We start from the raw sequence: 14,047 nt of genomic DNA on the forward strand, positions 1-14,047 counted from the left end.
GGGGACAGAAGGCTCTCGGGGCAGGCAGGGTCGGTCTTTCGGCAAGAGGCGCGCTCTCTCTCCCTTCCCCTTCCATCGAGGGCTGGGTGTGAAGGTGAGAGCAACCGGAAAAGAAGGTGAAGAGGCCCTTGGCCTTGACCCGGACGCGGGAGGAGGTCCCAGGCCGAGGCCGCCCCGCCCCCGCCGCCGCCTCGCCTAGCCTCACCCGGCACCGCCTCCCGTGTTCTAGGTTGACGCCTCCTCAGCGCTGGCCGCCGGCAGATTCTGCGGCAGCGCTAGTCGCCTCCTCCGAATCGGCTCCGCACAGGTAAGGTCAGGGCACCGGCGCCTGGGCTGCCGAGGAAGGAGTCGGGGGTGCTGCGTGAGACTGAGAGTTGAGGGGCAAGGAAACAAAATCGGATTTCCTCAGAAGGCCAGAGGAAGAGACTGAAGCACGCGAGCCCCAAATCCTTGGGCGGGGGGAGGTGGTCCCTGCCATGCCCACGACGGGTAGGCGCGTCTTTACCGACTGCCTGCACGGATCCGCAGATGTGCTGGGCGCTTAGATGCCTGCGGCTATGCAGAGACGCAGTCCAGAGCGGTGACCCCAGATCCTGGTGGGGGCTGGATCGCAGGGCCCCGACATCCCTTTGCAATTTCCAGCCATCAGCTAAAGACTCCCCTCCCGGGGCTTTAAAGAGAGGCTCCAGGCTCGCGATCCACGAATACACAAAAACCTTCCTTGCTGATGTTCTGAAGAAAAGCCCCGCCTCAGCCCTATGAATGGTAATAATAGGGGGAAGATTTATTCTTTCTTGGGTGTGTGTACAGGTGGAACAATCTGCAGAAAAAGACCTTTTTTTCGGAAAATCTTTTCAGTTTGAAGTTTCAGCAAATCTATGTTTGATTTCCTTGCATTTGGGGAAATGACATGGAATTTAAGCTCCAGTTTTGGGGCTGTCTCTGAAGTCCTGGGTTGGGCTGACCTTTCCCGGGATGAGGTTTTGATTTGGAGGAAGTAAAATGGGTATTGTCTGAACCTGTGCTCGTTCTTTAAACTTCTGAGGTCGGGGGCCGTGGACTTATTGACATCCTGTCTTCTCTCACCTGCAGCTGGGAGAAAAGATGTTCACTGTGCTGACCCGCCAACCATGTGAGCAAGCAGGTTAGTATCTCTCAGCAGGCAGCAAGCGTGGCTTTGCCAAATCGCAAGAGAATCCTAGCTTCGGCCCACAGTTTTTCATCCATGTCTCCTGCAAATTATTGTTTAACTTTATTGGTTTGAGACTCAGTATTCAACTGGGTTTCGCCACTGGCATTCCTCAAATAAAAGTAATGCTCTTCATCAAAGCCACACAAAACAAGGACTAACATGCATGTTTCACTTAAAAGGTTTTTCCGGTTTGTATAATCCATTAATTTGGCCCTTGTGGTTTCCCTTACCTAGCTGTATGTAAGGTTTGCTTTAGAATACTGTATTGTTGATTTTGTGATCAATTGTAAAGTACTTGGATCTTTCCTGTATTCCCATCCAAATGTTGCTGGCACAGTGCCTACAACACCCCCACCCCTCACCGTGGGTCAGTGTTGTTATGATTGATACTGCAGGCAGGAGTGCGGGATTTTCTCAAACTCGCAGGTACGAGCGCGTGCACACACACACACACACACACACACACACTTCTAAGCTTGCCCTGCCTGCCTCTAGAGTACTTTTTGGAGTTGCTCATGTGGAAGCCCAGAAGGCTCTGGCTTCTCCACGCTCAGGTAGGTATCTTGCAATTACCATGTTTGTCCAGCCCTAATGACAGCACAGCTCTAGGCTGCATTTCCTAAATGAATAAGACCTGGTCTCATCCATTTTGCTTTATAATAAGCTTTTCTGCTGGGACAAGGGTTTGCTTAAGGTAATCATAGCTTTTTACTTGAAAACTGCTGAAACACAGAAGACTTAGGAGGCCAGCCACGTAGCTGTGGTCAGGAAACTGCATACATATCACACACTCCTTCCCCATGGATAGACATTCTTTAGTCATGCCCCTAAACTGGGTATTCTTGTCTTCCAAAAGGATATGATTTTAGGATAGTAAGGGCAATCTATGTGAACTTTTATTTTTGTAAAGGGAGATTGCACGTGGGGAGCTGTTTTCCTTTGATTTTTAGGTTTTCCCCCAAAACACTTTGAAATGTTAACACAGAGATTGTAACATCACTCATATAGACTAACCTGTTACATTCCTTCCAAAGGCAAAGTTTAACTTGGCAGATTAAATTTCTACCACATTTTATTAGGGGGAAAAAAATCCCTTAAACTTCTATAACTGACACTGACAAATGCATTCTTTGAAAGCTGATGCAAAAGTTTGCCTCTGTGGATTAACTGGTTCCTGGCTGGTTCTTGTACTTTTATTTGGAATCACAGAAAAGTGATATAGGACCTCTTCATATGCTCTGCAGGTCAACTCCATGGCAGTTGGCTCTCCTTTCCATTGCTATTACCCACAAATCTGTAATGCGTAACCTTGTGTCTAAGTCATTTTACACATGTGGAGCTAGTTCTATGGGATAAATTCCCAAAATTTCGATTGTGAGTCAGATGGCATGCTTATTTGCAGTGTTGATAAATATAGACAAACTGCCCTCCATTGATGCTGTACCAGTTTACACTTTCAATGACAAGGTAGGAGGATTAAGGTGTTAAGTGACACCAAGAAATGTCTGTGACTGCAGCTACACTGCAGGGGAATCAGTTGAGATGGAAACAGTTAGCTGTTCTGAGCCACGAAGACCTATTGCGTGACTGCCCTCCTGTAGCAAATGTTGTGATGTGACTGAATTTATGGGCTGAATCTAATTATATCCTGGGTGCATAGACATGCCCTTTTTTTCTTCTGGGAAAATGTCTTACAGAAATAATGAAGGGGTAAAGCATAGGTTATGATGATCTAGGAATAATGTTCTGGAATAAGACAGGATCTATCGAATTGCTGTTCAGTTGATCTTCCTATAATGATGAAAATGTTATATGGCTGCACTGTCCAATATAGTAGCCACTAGCCCACACATGGTTATTGAACACTGGAAATGTGGCTAGTAAGATTGAGAGACTGCGTTTTTATTTTATTTTATTTTAATTAAGTTACATTTAGATAGCCAATTGATTAGATATATATTGGAATTCGATGAATCTAGTGATCCTTCTATTAGTGTTCATCATATTTCAACCATTTGGGTGTCATTTATGCTTATGTCCCAATAGTTCTACCAAGACTATTATTATTATTTTTTTAGAGACAAGGTCTCACTCTGTTGCCAGACTGGAGTGTAGTGGCACATCTCACTGCAGCCTTGAGCTTCTGGGCTCAAAGGATCCTCCAACCTCAACCTCCTGAGTAGCTTGGACTGCAGGTGTGCACCACATGTGCAGTTGATAATTTTTTCATTTTTTGTAAAGATGGGGTCTCACTATGTTGCTCAGGCTGGTGTCTAATGCCTGGCCTCAAATATCTTCCCACCTCAGCCTCCCAAAGCTGGGATTACAGGCATGAGCCACTATACCCGGTCCAAGATTACTATTTAGTCAATATTTTCATTGAATGTCTTTTTATCTTTTTTAAAAATTAGGTATAACTTCTATTCAGTGAAATGGATAGATCTTAAGTTGTGCCCCTAAGTTGGGTTTTCTTGCCTTCTAAAAGTATGTTTTTAGAATAGTAAGGGTAATTTATAAGAATCTTTTTTTTAAGGGAAATTATACCTAAGACACTGATTTGCTTTCATTTTCAAGTTTTCTCCAAAGGACTTTGAAAGGTTTGATGAGTTTTGACAAATACACACATCCATATACCCCACAATGCTATAATGTATAGTGCATTGCCGTTACCCCAAGAAAGTACCCACATATTCCTTCCCAGTGAATCCCTGCCCCAACTTCCACCCCCTGGCAATCACTATTCTGATTCCTGTTACCTGCCTACTTTAGAACTTCAAATAAGTGAAATCATCTCAGTATAGTATAGTGCTAATTTTTTATTTTATTTATTAATCTATTTATTTATTTATTTTTGAGACAAGGTCTCATTCTGTCACCCAAGTTGATGTGTAGTAGTGTGATCTCGACTCATTGCAACCTCTACCTCCTGGCTGCAAGCAATTCTCCCACCTCCGTCTCCCGAGTAGCTGGGACTACAGGCACATGTCACCACACCTGGCTAATTTTTGTATTTCTTGGTAGAGACAGGGTTTCACCATATTGGCCAGGCTGGTCTTGAACTTCTGACCTCAAGTGATCTGCCCACTTCGGCCTCCCAAAGTGCTGGGATTACAGGGGTGAGCCATCAGCCCAGCCTAATTTCTTTTTCTTTAACTGAGATTATTTTTAAATGAAATATTCTATCATTTAATTTTTTAAAAATAGATTTTTTGAATCTCCATTAAAACAAATGTTAGCTGGGCATGGTGACTCATGCCTGTAATCCCAGCACTTTAGGAGACCAAGACAGGCATATCACTTGAGCCCAGGAGTTCGAGACCAGCCTGGCCAACATGGTGAAACCCCGTCTCTACTAAAAATACAAAAATTGACTGGCGTGGTAGCATGCACCTGTAATCTCAGCTATTCAGGAGGCAGAGGCAGGAGAATCGCTTGAACCTGGGAGGCAGAAGCTGCAGTGAGCCGAGATCACGGCACAGCACTGTAACCTGGGCGATAGAATGAGACTCCATCAAAAGAAAGAAAGAAAGAAAGAAAGAGAGAGAGAGAGAGAGAGAGAGAGAGAGGGAGGGGGAGGGAGGGAGGGAGGGAGGGAAGGAAGGAAGGAAAGGAAAGAAAGGAGGGAGGGAGGGAGGGAGGGAGGGAGGGAAGGAGGGAAGGAAGGAAGGAAGGAAGGAAAAAGTAAAACGAATGTTATTGTACCACAATATCAGAAAACTAGACCATGCATACCTTCCCTGCAACACTGTTTTAGAAAGAAAGAAAAAGAAAGAAAGAAAGAAAGAAAGAAAGAAAGAAAGAAAGAAAGAAAGAAAGAAAGAAAGAAAGAAAGAAAGAAAGAGAAAGGAAGGAAGGAAGGAAAGAAGGAAGGAGGAAGGAAGGAAGGAAGGAAGGAAGGAAGGAAGGAAGGAAAGAAGGAAGGAAGGAAGGGAGGAAAAAGTAAAACGAATGTTATTGTACCACAATATCAGAAAACTAGACCATGCATACCTTCCCTGCAACACTGTTTTAGTACACAATTTGTGAGGAAGGGCAAATGCGTACTGTTTGTCCTTCCCTCAAAACTGGGGAGAAGGGGAGCTTATTTGCTACTCTGTCTTAGAAGTGTGGGTCTCGCTACAGAGAAAGTGGTTTATGCATATGATTATGGGGCCAGTCCATCGATTCTACAAAGAATACCAGTGCCTGGTTTTTACCTTCCCCTCAAGTGCCTTCTGGGTCTTCTCGTTTTAGGCCTCAAGGCCCTCTACCGAACTCCAACCATTATTGCCTTGGTGGTCTTGCTTGTGAGTATTGTGGTGCTTGTGAGTATCACTGTCATCCAGATCCACAAACAAGAGGTCCTCCCTCCAGGACTGAAGGTAAGTGTGAAGGGACTGGCAACAAAGGGAAGAAATGGGCATAAAGGGGAAGAAATCAATTATTCCAAAACCATGAGTTAGAAGAGCAGAAAATCTTCCCCCCACCGCCTCATTTCTGGCTGCAGCCAGGAGAAGGCAGTGTAAGACTCAAGGGAGAAGGTCTGGACATGTTGGGTTTATGATATTTGAGGCCACAAATTGAGGGTAGTGACACCTTCTCCAAGGACTGTGTTATCTTGCTTTGACTTCTGACTCCAAAGCTAAAATTTGTAACCAAGAGTTGCAGATGGCTATCAAAGATTTACCAGTTCAGCCAGGTGCAGTGGCTCATGCCTGTAGTCCTGGCACTTTGGGAGGCTGAGGCAGGTGGATCGCTTGAGCCCAGGAGTTCGAGACTTGCCTGGGCAACATGGTAAAACCCGTCTCTACCAAAAAAATAAATAAATAAATTTACCGGTTAGTGCAGTTTCCATTTTGACCAGTTTATCTGTTCTCCCAAGCACACAACCCTGATAATGAATAAAGACCAAGGCTGAGCACAGTGGCTCATGTCTGTAATTTCAGCACTTTGGGAGGCCAAGGCAGAAGGATTGCTTGAGCCCAGGAGTTCAAGACCAACCTGGTCAATTAGAGAGACTCCATCTCTACCAAAAAAACAATTTCCAAAAAAAGGAAAAAATAAATCAAGACCAGGAGACCCAGGCACCTCTTCTGGCCTAGGCTGAGTGAATAAAAAAATCAAGAACTTGAGAAGGTCTCCTTGAGCTCTATTTGTGCTGCTACTCTTGAGTCTAGAACATGTGCTGTGATCCTTCCAACACTTTGCTCAACAACCCCGACCCCACCAAAAAAAATTACTCAGGACCTTGTGCTTAGTCCCAGAGGCCCCTCTTAGCTCTCAACAAGTCCATCCTCAAATGATCTTTAGGCTCAGAATCATAATATATCCCCCAAGCTTGGCTCTGAGGATGCCCTTGGAGACGGGAGGTGATTCCATGAGAGGCTGACAAAGGAAAGGTGAAGCAAGTTGATGAGTCCTTCAATCATTTTAAGTAGGGGTCAGCAAACATTTCTCACAAAGGGTCAAATAGTACATATTTTAGGCTTTGAGGTCCATTTATAGTCTCTGTTTTATAACTCTTCTTTGTTTTTTGACTCAATTAAAATTGTACAAACCCTTCTTAGTTGTGCTGTAGGGACCAGGTAATTCAGCCATGTTCTTTGAATCTCATTTAACCTTTACACTTGACCTCACAAGTCTTTTCCATATCTTCCTGCTGTTAGTGACTATTCAAAGGTAATATTTGAAATACATAGACTTTTTAAAAGAAAAGAAACTAATATTGTTTTGGACTCTAAGGATGGGTTTGAGCTAACATTCTAAGGTGGCTTTTCGAAAAGATTAGAGTAAAATCTCCATTAGATAATATAATAGCATTTGGTTCCTTGATAAGATATTTTATTTAAGAATCTCAGCCCTCATTAATAACATGAATAAAAAAGAAAAACAAAAAAAACACAACCTTACGCAATCACCCAATAATGAGAAGAAAGCAAATTACCCGATTGTCCAAAGATACTAGCTAAGGCCTAAAAGAAGCTGTTTTCCCAAGCTCTAGGTACTGCCTTCTATAAACTACTGTATATAAAATTGGGACTTTGGGAGGCCGAGGCAGGCGGATCATGAGATCAGGAGATCGAGACCATCCTGGCTAACATGGTGAAACCCTGTCTCTACTAAAAATACAAAAAATTAGCCGGGCCTGGTGGTGGGCACCTGTAGTCCCAGTTAGCTACTCAGGAGGCTGAGGCAAGAGAATGGCATGAACCTGGGAGGCAAAGCTTGCAGTGAGCCAAGATGGTGCCACTGCACTCCAGCCTGGGCGACAGCGTGAGACTCCGTCTCAAAAAAAAAATAGGGACTGCAAGTAAGAGTAATATGTTTTTTATTTTATTATTATTATTTTTTGAAACAGTCTTGCTCCGTCCCCTAGGCTGGAGAGCAGTGGTGCAATCTTGGCTCACCGCAACCTCCACCTCCTCAGTTCAAGTGATTCTACTGCCTCAGCCTCCCAAGTAGCTGGGATCCCAGGTGCCCGCCACCACACCCAGCTAATTTTTTTTGTTGTATTTTTAGTACAGACCATGTTAGTACATCACCGTGTTGGCCAAACTAGTCTTGAACGCCTGACCTCAGGTGATCCACCCACCTCGGCCTCTCAGAGTGCTGGGATTACAGGCATGCGTCACCGCGCCCAGCTGCAACTAAGAGTAATATCTCTTTATACTTCGTATAGTGCTATTCAGTTAAGTGAGCACTTGTCCCTGATTATGTCACTTAGGTCTGATGCCAACCATAGAAGGTGGGCAAAGCGAGCACCATGACTGCCATTTTGAAAGTGAGAAAATACAGGTTTGGTCAGTGAATGACAGGTCCTGAACTGAAACCTGGTCCCTTCTGTTCCCAAGGCCAGGGCTCTCTTCACTGCCTCCCACTTCTCCCTGACTCTGAGTTCTGAATGGAGAGCCAAGTGGAGGGAAGGGATTGACCTCAGATAGGAGAACACTTCCTGCTTTGCACAGGAGTGAAGGTAGGGAGGCTGGATTCAGATGCAGGAAAATTGGTTGAATTGAGGGTGAGGAGTTAAGCCTAATGCCACCCTTAGACTCTGATAGCTGGGCTGCCTGCCCTGGGCCCCACATTTCAGAAAGACCAGCTCTAGCTGCACTTCAGGCTTAGCTCTCTTTATGACCCAAAGGAATATGCTTACCCAGAGCCCATACTTCCCCGTCTAGAACACACTGTGGCGCCCAAGACTTCAGAATCTAAGGATCTTCATGGACCTCCAGAAGGTGGACATCACCAGTGGTCTGAGGGGTGGCCAAGAGGCAGCTGCTTACAGGGAATGTAAACAGAGCATAGCTGTGTGGTCTGAACTGTCCCCACACAGATGCATGGGCTCTTTATTCTGTAGATTTGCCAGGGGTGGGAAGAGAACAGTTTTGGGAAAGGGACAGGGCAGAAGCCTCTATTCATAAAATTTTGTCTCTAATCCTACAAATGTTAGAAATGGGCTGGTTAAGGCAGTTGCCAGCTGATGGCTTCTACTTGTTCTGGATAGTAACAGGCAAGTCCTCTGTTCTTGCTGGAGGGACATGGAGGAATCAGATGGAAGACTAGTAAAATGAGTAGAGAAAAATAGATCCCTGGGCAGTCTAGAGGGCACTGTTGAAGGAGAAAACCACACACGTTGAATGCTACTGTCTTAGGTTGGGCTTTCCAAGTCAAAGACATACATGCAAATAGATCATCTGGGGATGATCCCAGGAAACGCTGGTGCGGGACTAGGGAGCTGAGATGGGTCAGGCAGCCAAGAGAGGGCCTGTTATGCAGCAGGTCAGCACTGTGGGCAACTGGGACTCAGTCCTGCTTGGGACCCTGTGAGATGGTACAGAGATCTCAAAGTTGTCCCATATCAAGGGGCATACAGGCATGTACCTCCCAGATATCCCACTCAAGGGCATATTTATCTACCAGCTTCCATCAGTCATTAGCTGAGAGGCTGCTCCCTGGATGTTAACTCTCTAGTCTTTCTGGCATATTTTGTGATCAGGTAGACTCAGGCCACTAGATAAAGCCTTCAGGCAGGTGAAAGATGGATGGTTGTACATCACAGTAGTAAGGTCTGAGGGGATGTGGGCAGAGAATTGCCAGTGACTACTCCATGTAAATAATATTGTTACTATCCCTGTATTGCAGATGAGAAAACAGGAAAAGAAAGGGCAAATAGCTTCCCGTAGTTACACAGATTGAAAACAGCAGAACTGGTGTAAAGGAAAGAAAAGAGAACAGACAACAGTGGTCTTAAACAAGGGTTTGGAGGAACCAGGAGACACACCCTCCACCAATTAGCAGGCAGTTCAAAGAGGGGATTTTAAATCTCTTCTGAATCTTGCTGACAGACCCTAGCCACCATTGCGAGGGGCAGGAAATTGTAAAACATGGGAAGATGAGCTCGGAAGGTCCATTCTGCTTAATTGGGTGGATTACATGTGAGAAAAGACAGATGTTCTGGGCCAGTTGAACCAGAAACAGAATGACAGCTTTGGAAGAGAGTGTTCCACATGCAGTTTTTCTCAGGATATGGAGAGATCTGTCTTTTTTGTCTTGAAGAGCATTGCAGGTGATGAAGTTGAGCAAATACAAGGGATTTTAAATTATTTGTTATTATTGTTTTTAATACCATGAGCCCTGTTTTGCTTTTGTGTGCAGCTGACGGTTGGTTCTAAAGGGCCAGCTCTACAACAGCCTATCTGGAGGGCCCTGAAATGTTACAGAGGATTCTCATGCAAGGTCATACCTGGCTATTAAATCTAACCTTGGCTTGCCTAACCTTGGCTTATGTGAGGTTATGGGCAGAACTATTAAAACGCAGTCAAGGGGCAAAAATGTCCAAGTCTCTTGTGTTACTGGTCCGACTTGCTCCACAAGCTTGAAGAGTAAACATGATGCCATCACTTGTAATTTTCACTCAGCCCCCACTCCCGCGCTTTATTATCTTGAAGTCCAACACCTTCCTCTTGAGGCTTCGCCCTCCCTACCCTTTAGAACTTCAGAGCCTCTCAGCCCAATGATCGATACTATCGAACTGCCTCTTGCAGCCATGTGATGTCACTGCTGAAGATGGGTTCTGCACAGTCTTAAAGTTTTAAGGATGGGCTTTTCCACTGTGACCTGCTTAGCCCACATTAGTTCCCCATACTAGGTCCAAGATCATAAGCCATTTTAGTCTACACTCCCATGCTCAGCCATTACTCTCCAAAGCACAACCACTGGCCCAGTCTGTGTTGAAATCATTCCCTCATTGAGCCTTGCTCATCAGCCTGGATTTCTGGTGCCTTGTAGCCCACCCTGGTCTACTTCTTGGAGAGCAAGAGTTGAATAATTAGTTGCTTTTTTCTTTTCAGAAAAACTCGGGCTCCTTATAAAAATGGGTCCTCTTTTCCAGCCAGATCTGCACACCCCTGAACTAAGAGTTTACTTTCAAGGGACTTTTTGTTTAAATAAGAAAGTCTGCAAAGCGCCTGATTACTGAACAGTCATGCCATTAGACTTGGTTTCCTTGGAGCTCAGTGAAAACATCATGGCTCTGAGTACAAGTTTTAGAGTCCGTTAGACTCAGGCTTGATCCGAGGTCTGTGATCTTGGGCATTTATGTACTACTGTAAGCCTCAGTTTGCCCATGTGTCGAATGATATGATATGATATGATATGATATGATATGATATGACATCTGTCTTATACAGGCAATAACACAAAGCACTTTCTGCAGTGCCTAGAATAAGTGCCAGACAAGGTTTATTACTACTACTATTCTTATTATCATAGTAATAATGATAATAATAATAAACAAATCTAAGAAAGTTGACCTTATGACTCTGCTTTTGCTATTGCTTTAGACAGATCACCCAATCCTTAAGTGTTGGACCAGGGAGACTGGCCCTTTCAGTTAATATTAATTGCATTAACTGTTAGATACAGAGTAATTTAGCCAATTTCCTGATTCTATACATTTCTAAACTGAAAGACTGTTTCCTTTTAGTTAACCCACTGCTTCAGATCCACATTCAAGCCATGATTTTTTCTGACATTGCATTAGACAGTGGATTACTTATTACTTTTTATCCAAACATCAACTGGCTAGCTGAACTGAAATTGATTCCCATCCCCTCTCCCCCAAAAGAATCACACTGAGTTTCACTGTTCAGGCAAAAGAGCTCTGAAAACTGGTTAAAGACCATTTTTCCCACTTTCAAAAATGTGAGTGAATGATGGTAGAGCTAGAAGAGTGTGAGTCAGTAGAGGTGGGCCTACATCAGCAGGTGCCGGATGGACAGCTGTTTCTCCAGTCTCACAGAGCAAAGTCTGGGTGCTGCAGATCCTGGTGAAAGCTGGATCCCAGTTGGAGTTACAAATAATAATGGATACTCTTCTCTGATCTTGACCCAACAGCCCTGAGCTTCACACACAGGGAAGACATGCTCCCTTTTAGAAAGGTTGGAATAAAGATTTGAGGAAAGGAAGATGATTGTTTTTCTCTTACTCTCTCTCTCCTCTTGTTTTATGGGTCAGCACCAGGCGTGGCAGGGCCAGTTGGAGTGGTGCTGATCAGGAGGGAGGAAAGAAAGCAGACCAAGAATATAGAGGCCCAGACCTCTTTAATTTAGTGCCTGGTTTCCTTCTTGCCTTCAGTTTCAACCTGTGCTTTAATCTCATTGTGAGTTGCTGCCTGTGACAGATTATGAACAATGCCACCCTTGTTCCCCATGAGGGATGTCAGGTCAGGATCCTGATCAACATTCATCATACTGAAGGGCTGAGATTAAGAGACTATCCAAATTCGCATACCAGTGGACACAGATGTTCTATTTCAAAATAATGGAGAGGCTATGATTCAGGAGCTGGAGCAACTTTTTAAAAATTTGGTCCCATTTCAAACAAAACAAGCATTTGTAATATAGATAATAAAAAGTTGGAAACCTCCTAAATGTATAGGATCAGGAAATTGGTTAAATTACTCTGTATCTAACAGTGGATACAATGAATGTACGAAAATGGTGATATGAATCTGTTTCTACTGTCAGGAAGACATGTTCATGATATACTTTTAAGAAAAGAGCATTGCATGGTCGGATGCGGTGGCTCATGCCTGTAATACCAGCAGCATTTTGGGAGGCCAAGGTGGGTGAATCACTTGAGTCCAGGAGTTCGAGACCAGGTTGGGAAACATGGCGTAACCGTCTTTACAAAAAATACAAAAATTAGCCAGGTGTGATGGTACACGCCTGTAATCCCAGCTACTTGAGAAGCTGGGGCTGAGAATCGATTGAGCCTGAGAAGTTGAGGCTGCAGTGAGTCATGATGGCACCACTGCATATATACAATGATATATGTATATATCCAGTTACATATATACATATATAATTAGAAAAGATATAACAAGGGCTAACGCAATATCTGGATTTGAGGGATACTTTGTTTTCTTTTCTGTTTTTCTTGTTTTGTGATTTTATTTGTTTATTTTGTTTGACTGGCCATTCTATATATGCTAATAGCCTGTATTTATGAGTAGCCTCTAAGCATCAGGCATATAGCCTTCTATTTACTTCTGCAAGTAAGTCCTCTAAAGATGAGGGAACCCAGAAAGGTCAGGCAACTTACCCAGGCCAGCATCATAAAATCAAGAATCCGTCTGAGTCAGCCTGCCTCCAGACCCAGCTTCATCACCTTCTGTGGGACAGGCTAGGTTAACCCAAAGGTAGTGGAGTGGGGGACTTCAGGCCACCCTGAAGGCCTCTGGATGCCCTGGGATGACTGTGAGCACAAGCAGATACTCGGCTTAGGTATGCATTGCTAATTCCAAACTCTATAGGGTACTAATACATACTCTTTCCTGGTCAGGTTTGGTCCAGAGCCTAGCCTGGGCCAAACCTGCAGATGAAGCTTTCTAGTGCCTGCTCAAGTTGGGCAAATCGGTCCAGGACTCTCAGCCTACTCTCCTGTACACAGGCAGCCCCAGCACTGCCCAGCAACACCTGCCTGTTCATTTGCTGACATACACATTGCCAAAGTGGGATCAATATGTCAATATTATTTTATTTTGCTTTTTTTCTCCTTAATTATGAATACTTTAATTCTGAGCACTGATGCAGGTATTAACATGCCTCAGCCAGGCACAGTGGCTCACATCTGTAATCCCAGCACTTTGGGAGGTCAAGGCGGGTGGATCACCTGAGGTCGGGAGTTTGAGACCAGCCTGCCCAACATGGTGAAACCCCATCTCTACTAAAAATACAAAAATTAGCCGGGGATGGTGGCAGGTACCTGTAATCCCAGCTACTTGGGAGGCTGAGGCAGGAGAATCTCTTGAACCTGGGAGGCAGAGGTTACAGTGAGCTGAGATCGTGCCATTGCACTCCAGCCTGGGTGACGAGAGTGGAATTCCATCTCAAAAAAAGAAAAAAAGAAATGCCTCTACCATGTGAAAAACTTCCTATAGCTTCTTCCTACGCTTTCATTTTGGTTGTTTATTTTTAGACTGATAAACCTAGAAGTTTGGAAATATAGGGCATCCAGGTGACTATTCATTTTCCTTCTGAGATGAAGATGGCTTTTGTACCTCCCCCCAGAGGTCTAAATGAGGAAGAATCAGGCAACTCGATTGTATACAAGATCTATGAAGTACAATTCTCAACCTTGGCTGAGTGTTGGACTCACCTGGGACTTTTAAAACCCGTTGATGCCTGAGTCCACTCTCAGAGATTCTGATTTAATTGGTATGGGGTGTAGCCTTGGCACTGGGGGATTTTTTAAGCTCTCCAGGTGATTCTAATGCATGGCAAAGTGATAATTATTTCCTAGAACCTGCCCTACCTTTCTTCATCCTGTTCCCTCACAATCCAAGGAGACAAAATTGGTTTGGAGGAAATAGTT

General features: G+C 44.3%; 1 protein-coding gene across 5 annotated transcripts in view; it reads left to right on the top strand.

Annotated features, from left to right (window-relative positions):
• Nucleotides 1-203: 203 nt before the first annotated feature.
• ENTPD3 (ectonucleoside triphosphate diphosphohydrolase 3) overlaps nt 204-14,047 on the top strand; it is a 42,029-nt gene continuing 28,185 nt past the window's right edge. For 2 of the 5 annotated variants that reach the window (XM_030935165.1, XM_030935174.1), the window contains exons 1-4: nt 296-307; nt 643-765; nt 1,093-1,144; nt 5,426-5,553. In XM_030935165.1, the coding sequence (XP_030791025.1) occupies nt 763-765; nt 1,093-1,144; nt 5,426-5,553 (183 nt within the window). In that variant the 5' untranslated portion in view covers nt 296-307; nt 643-762. Of the gene's footprint in view, nt 308-623; nt 766-1,092; nt 1,145-5,425; nt 5,554-14,047 lie in introns of those variants that run through there. The other 3 variants (XM_010360031.1, XM_010360032.2, XM_030935168.1) reach the window with 3 other exon arrangements.

This window comes from Rhinopithecus roxellana, chromosome 1 (assembly GCF_007565055.1).
Source record: "Rhinopithecus roxellana isolate Shanxi Qingling chromosome 1, ASM756505v1, whole genome shotgun sequence".
Taxonomy (NCBI): domain Eukaryota; kingdom Metazoa; phylum Chordata; class Mammalia; order Primates; family Cercopithecidae; genus Rhinopithecus; species Rhinopithecus roxellana.